The sequence below is a fragment of the Salvia splendens genome, chromosome 5 (genome assembly GCF_004379255.2).
Source record: "Salvia splendens isolate huo1 chromosome 5, SspV2, whole genome shotgun sequence".
Lineage (NCBI taxonomy): Eukaryota > Viridiplantae > Streptophyta > Magnoliopsida > Lamiales > Lamiaceae > Salvia > Salvia splendens.
In genome coordinates, this window is record NC_056036.1 from 2,324,924 (window position 1) to 2,337,061 (window position 12,138).

Sequence of the window (12,138 nt, forward strand, 5' to 3'; positions counted from 1 at the left end):
CAAGGATCCCACCATTCCATTATTCAATTTAAATAAAAATATTTCCACAAAATTAAAATGCATTAAAAATACCCGGACTAATATTACAAAATACATTAAAAATTAAAAATTACATAATTAAAATTTTAAAAAATAAAAATTACATAATTAAAATCCTAAAAAATAAAAATTACATAATTAAACTCCTAAAAATTAAAAATTACATAATTAAATTCATAAAATTAAAAAAAACCCACTACTCGTGGCCGAATTTCGCTCAAATGGATGATGAATGTGTGTATTTATAGATGATTTTGGGATTAATTTTTAAAAAAAAATTTAAAAAAATAAAAAAATTTAACAAAAATGGTAATAGAATCTGTATATTTTTGGGAATCCGAAAATATTTTTTTAAAAAATTTTGGTATTATTTAAAAAAAAAATGCCAATGGCCAATAGAAATGTGTCACGTCGCACTGCTCGTTGGCACGGACGTGCTCTTAGTTAAGATCACGTCCGTGCCAGCGGCAAGAGCGCAGCGGCGGACAGGGGTATCCTTGCCAGCGGCACGGACGGACCTTGCTCACAGCTCTGGATGCTCTAAGAATGGGCACGTATAAGGAAATTTGGTAACAAAATTAAAGATATAGATAGAGAATTTTTGAAGTGGCATTTGCCTATTGTGGAGCTCAAGTAGCTCCGTCCCTATGGTAGCCGACCCCATGACGACAAATGTACTCTTATGTTTGGTGGAAAACAACCATGGCAATACCCTGATAGTTGGAATTTATAGGAAGGAGGAGACCTGAGAGACGACAAATTTACTCTTATGTTTGGCGGAAAACAACCATGGCAATACCCTGATAGTTGGAATTTATAGGAAGGAAGGGACCTGAGAAACGAGAAAACTGAAATATGTAGTATGATATGTTTTTTTATTTTTTTAAATTATATTTTGTGAAAAAGATAAGTACAATTGATTGATATCGAAGGTTCAAGCATTTTTTGAAATTAAGAAATGTAAAGAACTTTTATTAGTGTCCTTTTGAATGAATATTATAATTATCGACATGCAATATAAGATTTGGTGATGATTCAAATCCCTGACTTAATAATTGGAGAAGTGTTCCTACTAATTGAGTTACTGTATTATTTCGTCTATTTAACTGTAACTTGGGGACATATAATAAAAGTTTTATCTATTTCTGATTAAATAATTTTAAAACGTATTTACATTATGAACACTCGCAAAAAAAAATTATTGTAACCAATAGACGATACTAGTACTTAAATTAATAATATTAATATGTATTTATTATTAAAATTTTCTCAACAAAAATCAAATAAAAGGAAACAAGGTGGCATTTTTGTTGGTGTGCGTGCGGCCGCGGGGGAGTGACGTGGCAATATGCTACTAGACTACCGACACATGATGCAAGAACATCTCCGGTTGTAATGAGAGATACATCAACCAATTTAATTAAATCTCTCTATTTCATTAAAAGTACATAACGCAACTCTCCATTTTACTATTTACCACATCACAAAACCATGCATATACATAAATGCCAATTAATGCAATAATATAAGCCTCCAAGCATGAAGACTGATGGGCCTTTCATACAGAGTTGTGGATGAGAATGAGAATGACATGGAGCATGCAATATCTCATGAGCAGGATCACAAACGTAATTGGAGAGACTATTAGTGAAATGAAAATCATTGTGATTTTATACTTATTTGTTATGAGGATTTGTCATCTAACTAATCGAAGATATTATTTATGTATGATTCAGTTAGCAACTTAGATTTTTCTTTAAGCTATATGTATAGTGATGTAATGATCGAATTATGTAAGTTGTCATCTACAATACAATAATTTCCTTTTTAAAATTCCTTAATATTTTAATCTTAGTTCTTTTATGGGCGCTGATATTCTAGTTTTTTTGTTTCACAAAATCCGTCAATGACCTATCTATTCTGAACTCGTCGGCGTGGAAGCAACAACTCGAGGCTACAATGTAGGGCAATTAAAAATCAAAATTAATGAACCATCAAATCTATGTAATAGAGGAAAATAGGATATCACATTCTATTAAAATATTACACGCTATATCTTTACCCAAAAAAAACATATTACACGCTATATTATAAAACAAGTAGGGGATATAAAAGTCGAATCCATATTTTAATTTTTTTTTACATTTTTAGGATTGGCAAGCATTTGAAAAAAGTAATAAATGAGGGGTTAATTTTATTAAATTATTCGGAAACGAAACGCGTTAATATAAGAGCCAAATTTAGGCGGAAAAATTTTGCTTCATTATCTCTCTAAGTATATACTATATGACACGTGGATAATTAAATTTCATAAAAAGTATCACCTCAAGTATATACTAAGGGCTATTTATAGGCAGAGTAAGTTTTATGTTTATGGGCTTGATAATTTTCTGTATTTAATTTATAGAACGATATGCCTTCTTTATAGTACTCCAATTAGTCAAATATTGTGTGGCATGATGTTAAATAGGGAAAACAGTATTAAGGGAAATTACTTCAAATGAATGATTTGAAGAGAATATTTACGGAGATTGACTACTATGGAATTGATATGGTAACAAATATTTACCTTGTATGACCATTTACAAACTCTCCTTTTTACTCTTTTTAGTTATAAGATGAGACGTTAACTTAAATACTTCTTCCGTCCCACTCAAGATGGCCACATTCTTAAGCGGCACGGGATTTTAGAAAGTGTTGTTAGATTAAATAAAGTAGAGAGGAAAAATGTGGTTGAATATTTTAATAAGGAGAGAGTAGGTTATTTCCAAAATTGGAAAGTGGTCATCTTAATTGAGACAAATAAAAAAGGAAAAGTAATCATCTTGAATTAGACGGAGGGAGTATTTATAATTGTTACATATGGAAAACAATAGTATTAATTGAAATTAAAGATTTGAGGAGAGAATTTTTACAGAGTTTGATTAATATGGAATAGATATGGTATCAAATATTTACATTCTATTACATGCTCTTCTTTTAGCTATAAGGGCATTCACAACCTCGGCCCGGATTCAAGCCTCAAGTCCCCATGTCATCATTCTCCTAAATTTCAGTCTCATGTCACAATTCCTCTAATCCTGCAGGCCTCATCCAGGCCTCATCCATACCACAACTATTAAATTGCATTATTCACAACTACAACATATTTTACTTGTAAAATAGAAAACATTGTAAAAAAAATTACAAACCCAAAAATTAAAAATTACAAGTCCTACAAAATAAAAATTACAAGTTCTAGAACAACAAATATTGAAATAATTTAGAGAATAGAAGTGAGAAATTGGTGGAAGAATGTTGAAGAAATGAGATATAAATAGGCCAAAAAAATTAGAGGGTTCGGGTCCGGCCCGAAGGCCCTCCAACCCCGGCCCGGGACACAACAGGGCGCAGCCCCGGGCTGCAACTGCGGCACGAGGCGCAGCCTTGGCCGCGAAATGGCTCCCTTTAACGCGCAGGACGCGGGCCGGGACCCAGGTGCGGTCCGGCCCGCCAGCGTTAGTGATGCTGTAAGAGGAGACGTTAAATTAAATATTCACTTTGCAAGTAATGTCAAGAATTTTAATGAAACCGAAAAAAAAAGAACTTTTAAATATGTTTAATTATGCAATAATTTTCACAACAATATGTATAATTGTTTTTTAAATAATTGGGTCTGTGCAGTTGACGAGAGGTTAGACCATCCACAACGCGTCTCGCGCCGGGCTCGCGTCTCGTCTCGGAGAGACGAGACCCCCGCGAGACGCATTGCAGCGCCCATCTCGTCTCCAGCTCGTGCCCGTCTCGTCGCGTAGCTCGTCTCGGCGAGACACGAGACGAGATGTCTCGCCACGCGCCAGGGACACGTGGCACGTCCCCATGCGTGCGTGACGCCCACTCGCTGGCCCGCGAGTGGGCGTCGTCACTGATGACGCAATAATTCATTTTTTTTAAAAAAAACGATTTTTAATAAAAAAATTTTTTTTTCAAACGGTAATATTACCGTTAAATATTTATTTTCATTTTTTAAATTTTTAATTTTTTTACTCTATAAATAATTCTATTCCATACTCATTTCAAACACAAACACACATCTATTCCTCTCAAATCCTCTCTATCACTCAAATTTCCATCTTCAATCAACTCAAACAAATTGATCCTTTTGAGCAAATGCGCCAATTAAAGGAACAATCACTAGAAGAAGATCGACGACGAGAGGCGGAGGAAGCCGCACCACCCCCACGACGCTCCCGGAAGTACATCAATCGGAACCGGGAGGAAGCCGCCGCACGGTTAGTACGCGACTACTTCTGCGATAACCCGATTTGGGGAGATACCTATTTCCGTCGCCGTTTCCGCATGCGGAAACCGCTATTTCTCCACATAGCGAATACTTTGGCGGCCAGGGAGGAGTTCTTCCGAGAAGGGTTCGACGCGGTCGGTCGTCCCAGCCACACGACGCTGCAGAAATGTACTGCAGCCATCCGGCAGCTTGCGACTGGACAAACGGCCGACATATTCGACGAATACCTGCACATCGGAGACAGCACTGGGCGCTTGTGCTTGCTCAACTTCTGCAGAGGCGTCCGGGCAGCCTTCAGTGACGAATTTCTCCGGAGGCCAACCACGGAGGATTGTCAGTTCCTCCTCAACCTGCACGAACAAGTGCACGGATTCCCCGGGATGCTTGGCAGTGTCGATTGCATGCACTGGCAATGGAAGAATTGCCCGGTGGCTTGGAGGGGTTCCTACACGAGCGGCCACAAAGGCACCCACCCAACCGTTGTACTCGAGGCCGTTGCCGACTACCGACTTTGGATCTGGCACGCGTACTTCGGGGTCCCTGGCTCGAACAACGACGTAAACGTGCTCCAACAGTCCGACCTCTTTACCGAAGTTTTGGATGGTAAAGCGCCGGCCATCAACTTCGTCGCCAACAACCGGCGGTATAAAATGGGGTACTATCTCGCCGACGGCATCTACCCGAAGTGGCCGACCTTCGTGAAGACGTGCGGCAGGCCAGCGAACCCAAAGCAGGCTCTTTTTGCGCAGAAGCAGGAGGCTGCGCGCAAGGATGTGGAGAGGGCGTTCGGGGTTCTCCAAGCGCGCTTCAACATCATCAAAGCCCCGGCTCGTTCGTGGTTCATGGAGAGCATGGTCGACATCATGTATACGTGCATAATCTTGCACAACATGATTGTCCGAGACGAAGGACCCGATGCCGGAAATTGGTTCGACCCCGAATCCCCCGGAAGCTCAACCGCAAGTAGTCCGCCGCGAAGTGGAGCGCATCAATCTATACAAGAACGGTTGGCTATTCGGGCAAGGACACGCGACTCTAGCGCCCACACCCAACTCCAAGAGGATCTAATTGAGCACATTTGGGAAAACTTTGGCGGAGAAGATTAAATTATGTCATTTTTATTTTTTTAGAATTTTAATTATGTCTTCGTTTTTTTTAATGTTAAGTTGTAATATTGTTTTAATTTTAATAAAGTGTGTTTGTTTAAATTGAATTGGGTTTTAAAAAAATTATAAATTAAATTGAATGAATAGTAATTAAGAGACGGTATAGAGACGGTTAAGAGACGGAGCGTTGCAGGTTCCGTCTCTTAGTTAAGAGATGGAGGAAAAAAGGACAGTGGGGCCCTCAAATAGTGCTCAAATAGTAGTTAAGAGACGGTTTAAGAGACGGTATAGAGACAGCGTTGTGGATGGCCTTATGTATTGAAGTTAATAACTGATTATTTTTTTTGCGGAACGTAAAATTCAGTGTATTCTTTTCATCTTTTTTCTTCATCACTTTGGGGGAGCAAAAAACATTCCGATTTATTCACCTACTTTATTCGATGCAATAAGTTTGTTTTTGTGTTCCTCCATTGGTTATTAATTAAATTATGGAGCGGTGGCCGGTGGGCGTATAATTAACAAATTACTTATAAGTTATAATTAACAATTTAGTAAGTACACAAGTTAATTCTTCCTTTTTCTATTTTTAACATTCTTTATGTAAATATTAGAACTCAATTGCCCACAAGTTAATTTTGTAGCTAAAAGAATATATTAATGATGAATATACCAATTACATAATGATACTATGATACAATAAATTTATATTTTATTTAGATACGTAAAGCATGCTTTATATTCATATATCTAATATGTTGACTCGATATTAAGTACCATATGTGCAAAGTTTCGTGTCAAAGATTCCGTCCCAAAAATAATAAACCATCAAATCTATGCACTTATTTATACAATAAGGGAAAGTAGCAATAATCGTAAATTTCTTCATTCCTAAATCTTATCAAATCAACATTGTACCTATTCCTTAAAATTAATTGCTTTGACCTTTCTAATTCAACGTAGTTTTAGCCATATAATAATGTAGTAAAAAACAAGAAATGGTCCACTTTTTCGATTAAAACTATTCCATTCAAAATCCACCAAGAAATAGTCCATTATTTACCGTCAATAATCAAAGTTATCGAACGAGTTTTCAAATTTCCATATGATAAGAAGACCATAGCAATCAATGTGAATAATGAAATATTACCCTACAAAAATCATTGTGAGTATTGACTATATAATACTTCATTTTACTAATATAATGTTTTACATTGTCATTTCTTTTAATTTATTTTTAAAAAGTTATTTTTTTTCATTCTGAATATATGGACCTCACAAACATTGCACACTATATTATAAAATAGGAATAGTACTATTTCACTGGTATTTATTTAGCATTTCTCAATTAAAACGGGACATTTTACAGTATTTGGAAAAAGCAGTAAATAGGCGTTAATTTTGTTCAGTAGTTCAGGAAATGAAACGCGTTATTGTAAAAGCCAAATTTGGGCGGAGAAATGTAAGAAGCGTGAATCGTCATCTCCTTTAAATCTCGTTTCTTATTTTGCTTCGTTATCTCTCCCAGATCTATTCTCTCTCTCATTGCATTCATCACAAACAATCTGAAGATGCAATTGGCGCATTAGAACAGCACGATTAAGTTCCCAATCAGCGGAATTCGTCGGTGTTGTTCGCCGCCGGCTGATTTCGTAGCTGAAGGAGTCGGTTTTGTTGATCAATTCCGCACAATCAATGTGAGATTATTACACGGCGCCATTGTTCCCGCTTTCCCGCTTTTTCCGTTGCGTATGGCGGATCTATAGAGTATTGTGCGGTGTCACAGACTCGTTGCGAGGATTCAATTGAGGTAGCTGGAGAGTGAGAAAGAGAATCGGAGATGGAGGGAGAGAAGAAATCGTCATCCGCGGTGTCGGATATGGGTGCGTGGGCTATGAACGTTGTCAGCTCCGTTGGAATCATTATGGCGAACAAGCAGCTCATGTCATCCAATGGATATGCTTTTAAATTCGGTTAGTTTGTTTCATTTTTAATCACGCTAGTTCTTTTGCATTTCAGCCTTTTAATCAATCGAATGGAGAATATCTTTTAATTATATAGCATCAGATTGAATGATTCAAATGGATATGCTTTTTAATTATGTTAATTTTGAGGTAATTCGTGTGTTTCATCTTTTCTTCTTACGTACTATTAAAGCTCTATTTTTGTGCCAATCGATCTTCAGATTGAATAATTCTGATCTTCAGATTAAATGTCTTTCATAAATGCCAGATATAACTAATATCCAGAAGAAGAAAAAGACCCCAAGGCATTTCAAATTTCAGTTCATTTATAACCTTTATATTTACTAATATCATTTACTCATTGCAGCCACAACATTGACTGGTTTCCACTTTGCTGTGACTGCGATTGTTGGCATGATATCAAATGCGACGGGCTTGTCCACATCAAAGCATGTGCCATTTTGGGAACTTCTTTGGTTCTCAGTTGTGGCTAATATGTCCATCACAGGGATGAATTTGAGCCTCATGCTGAACTCAGTTGGATTTTACCAGGTATGGTTCTATAACATTCCAAATATATGTACTCCTAATTTACCGTGTTGCTTGCCCATATGTCTTATACTAATTGGAAATACCCCTTCCCTTCCTTCTTTAGTGGTGAAGGTTGAAATGACTTCCTGCCTCAGCACATGAACTGGCAACCAGTTGTTATACATCTCATTTGATTTTGAGATGCATTGTTTTTGTTTCATGTCTTTTTTTGTATTTGGCGCATCATATTACTGGATAGAGCATATATACTTTTAAACTTCTACTTCAAAGTTTTCTCGTTGGTTAATTTCTCGTTTGAATATATATTAAACAATTGTATTTAAAGAATTATGACTGGACACTCGGTGATGCTCAGGACCTGCCAAACATGCAGGAAAATACTTAAGTTCATTGTTTACGAGAAAAGGTGTTGGGGATCTAATTTATTCTGTATTATCAAAATCACATACTGTATCAGTTTTGTTGCAAACTTGCTACATCTAACAATGCAAGGATTACACATTTTTATTGTATTTTACTACTATTAAGTAAGTCTGTTAAACTAATTATGTTGTAATTCTTGTTTTTGGTGTAGATATCGAAACTGAGCATGATTCCAGTGGTCTGTATAATGGAATGGATGCTTCACAATAAGCAGTATTCAAGAGAAGTTAAACTGTCTGTGGTAATTGTAGTTATAGGTGTGGGTGTTTGCACTGTGACGGACGTAAAGGTGAATGCCAAAGGATTTCTGTGTGCTTGTGTTGCAGTTGTTTCAACATCGTTACAGCAAATTGTGAGTAACCTTCTTTCGATTCCCTTTTCTCCACTTGTGACGTCTTAGGTCAGATTTTAATGCCCAATAGGAGAGAAGTAAAACCTTTTGCTTTTACTTGTTCTTGCTGCCTATATATTTGTATGGAGTACTATGTAATAAGTCTAGTTTACTTTGATTTAACTGTATGGAACCTTATTTAGATCCTTAAAATTTTAAAATTTGGTCCAAAAGTATTTATCCAGCTCTATTGGCATGAGGCCTCCCAAGTACTACAAAACATACACATTTTAATTTTGTTTCTGCTTCATGCTTTTGGTTGTTATTCTAGTTTCCTCCACTGTTTGGAAGCTTTAGCAGTTTAGCTTAGCCATTACCTGAAGAAGCTATAATTGAGTACTTCTGTGCCATAGAACTATATTTTCTCATAAGGCAAACCAAGATGTAGTGTACCACTATCATTCAAATCCTTGGCTCTCTGTTTTCTAACTGTGTATTGAAACCCATTGATCAATTTTTAAATGTTACTTAGATATTAGAAATCCATTGTTTGTTGCCAAAATGTGCGCTCATGGATTATTGATCGGATATATTATTCTCGGACCTTGGTGCAGTCAATAGGTTCTCTGCAGAAGAAGTACTCTATTGGTTCCTTCGAATTATTGAGCAAAACAACTCCAATCCAAGCTGGCTCTCTTCTTGTGCTGGGTCCCGTTGTTGACTACTATCTTTCAGGAAATTTAATTTTCGATTATAATTTTGGTGGTGGAGTCATCGTAAGCACTCTCTTCCTCACCCCAATCACAATCTACTAGTAGCACTGGTCTTTAACCTGCACGAACAGTCTTCTTTCTTAACTAACACGGGATGGTGTATACCTGCAGATGTTCATACTTCTGTCATGTTCTCTGGCCGTGTTCTGCAACGTGAGCCAGTACTTGTGCATCGGACGTTTTTCAGCTGTTTCCTTTCAAGTGTTGGGTCACATGAAAACAGTGTGCGTTCTTATTTTGGGATGGGTCTTGTTCGACTCCCAACTGACTTTCAAGAACATCATGGGGATGCTCGTAGCCGTGGTTGGCATGATAGTTTATAGCTGGGCAATGGAGCTCGAAAAGCAGGTGCATGCCAAAACGCTACCCCATGCCAAGAATAGCTTGACAGAAGAGGAATTCAGGTTGCTGGAGAGAATAAACTCGGGTGCTGCTAAGGATCCCGAGACTGGTGGAACGAAAACTGGAACAATGGCATAGCCATCGGAGCTCGTTGCTGGAATCGGTCCCTGCTATCTTGGTTTGTGTAGGGTGTCGTGGAATCCATTTTTACTGTTTATGCAAGACGCTATTCATTTGTTAGACCACATATATGATTCAGGAAATTCGAAGTTAGGTAAGTTCATTGAAGAAGAGGAGAGAATTTATTTGTTTTGGTTTTCCATAATTTGTGGATGTTTCAATGGAATCGAGAATTTCTCAACTGATTTTTGCATAGTATTTATATAGAGTTTTGATATTTAAATGTATCTCACTCTATATATATCATATATGTATATCGCACTTGGACTTTGGATAACCGCTATCAGTAGTATTAGAGCATCCTCAATGGTGAGGATGTCCCGGCGGACTTCCTAAAAACACCTCATGCCATGTTATAAGAATTTCCCAATGCACTGCCATGTCATAAGGACATCCCATTGCATAGTGGCAGACATTCCCAAGGACATCCCGACGGACTTCCCACAATAATAAAAATTCACAAATTTACCAAATTAAACAATTTACGGAATTAAAATTTTGACACAAATACGGAGAAATTGCAACCACTTTATTTTAAAAAAAACATACATGGTACAAAAAAATATATACATAATTCTTAAAAAAAATTACATAGTTAAAAAAAAAACACCGTCTCACTCCTCGGATTCCCCGCCGCCAGTACCCTCGTCGTCCCCGCCGGTAGTCCCCTCGTCGCCACTCTCCGCCATGTCTCCCAACCCCAAATCGCGCCACATACTGTTGATGATATCCTTCAGCGACGACCTGTAATGGCGATCGGTCGATGTCCGCCATTCAACCATTACACGTAACAGGGTTTCATGTTGCACGACGCGGGCGAGTGAGGGGAGCTCGGGATCGTTTTGTGTAGGAGCTTCCGATTGGGCCTCGGCGGACCCGCTGGCTCTTCCACTCGCCATCCGCGCCGCAGACTTTTGCCCCACTGGGCGGCGGCGGCGGGCCGACGATGAAGGTGTCGGGAACTCTGCCTCGGCGGGGAGGGGGGGTTCGTGGGAACCAACACTGCTACTGTACTCCCCGGAGGCGATGATCTTCTTCCGCTTCGGTCAGCCAGATTCAACACCCGCAGTAAACTTGGCCGAAGTCTGCACCACAAGATACACATCCCAATATTTGAATTCCCCGAAGCTCCCAATATTTGAATTCCCCGAAGCCCGCCGCAGCGTCTTTGAACTGATGGTGAGACAGAAGCTTCACATCCTTGGCAGACATGCCGCTGGTTGCCGAGCGGAGGTTGTTTGTGTAAATGCCCGGCGAATCGGCTGAGCTGCCTCTTCAGCCGCTCCCACTGTTTCCGGCATTGCTCTCCGTTGTGAGGCTTCCCCCCTGGCGGTTTGAATTGGAGGTAGCTTTGGCTAATGCGCCACCACATCCTGTCGATATGCTGGTTAGCCCCGATATATGGATCCTCCACTATACTGATCCACGCCTTCGCAAGCGCGATGCACTCCTCTGTGCTCCAGACGGTCCTCTTTTTCCCGCTAGATCCCTCCCCCACCTCAGCGGCCACCGCCTCACGATCTTACCCCACCGCAGGCGAGGTAGTGCCCCGTCCCCTGCCCCTCCCTCTCCCTGTCCTCCCCTCCTCCCTATCGCCGTTGGTGCGTTTGAGGGAGAATCCTGGATCGGAAATAGCCCAACTCCTCCATCGAGAACGTCTCGATGCCAGTGAACTGAGTCTCAAGAGTAGTACTCGGGGGGTTGTCCGTCGACAGTAAATTCATATAGGGGCGATAGACATTGTCCACCGGTGATTGGGGGACCACCTGCATACTCTCCCCCCCGCAGCGACAGGCGAGCCCTGCATCATCCCCAGCATCATCATCTCGGGCTTCTGGGGCGGCATCATCCCCGGCATTCGGGTCATTCCGGCACTTACCCCGGGCATTTGGGGCATCATCCCATACCAAGGCGAGTACATGTTGTAGTACCTGAGCATCATCCCCGTCGTCATTTGGAGTTGGGGCATCATCCCCGCCATTCCGGACATCGTGGCAGACATTTGGGTATTTCCGCCAACGGGAAAGATCGGTCCCTGTGACTCGCTCGTGGCGGGGAATCACTATCATGGTGCTCCATTTATCTTCGAAAGAAAAATATTTAGAGAGAGATACTCGTTAATACAAGTGCGGCGAATGAAATGAAATTC

General features: G+C 39.7%; 1 protein-coding gene across 1 annotated transcript; it reads left to right on the forward strand.

Moving 5' to 3' along the window:
• Positions 1-6,893: 6,893 nt before the first annotated feature.
• LOC121805065 (UDP-rhamnose/UDP-galactose transporter 3-like) lies at positions 6,894-10,212 on the forward strand. The gene is made up of 5 exons (XM_042204817.1): positions 6,894-7,397; positions 7,756-7,940; positions 8,515-8,715; positions 9,309-9,470; positions 9,579-10,212. The coding sequence occupies exons 1-5, from the start codon at positions 7,265-7,267 to the stop codon at positions 9,945-9,947; spliced, it is 1,050 nt and encodes a 349-aa protein (XP_042060751.1). The 5' UTR covers positions 6,894-7,264; the 3' UTR covers positions 9,948-10,212.
• Positions 10,213-12,138: the final 1,926 nt, after the last annotated feature.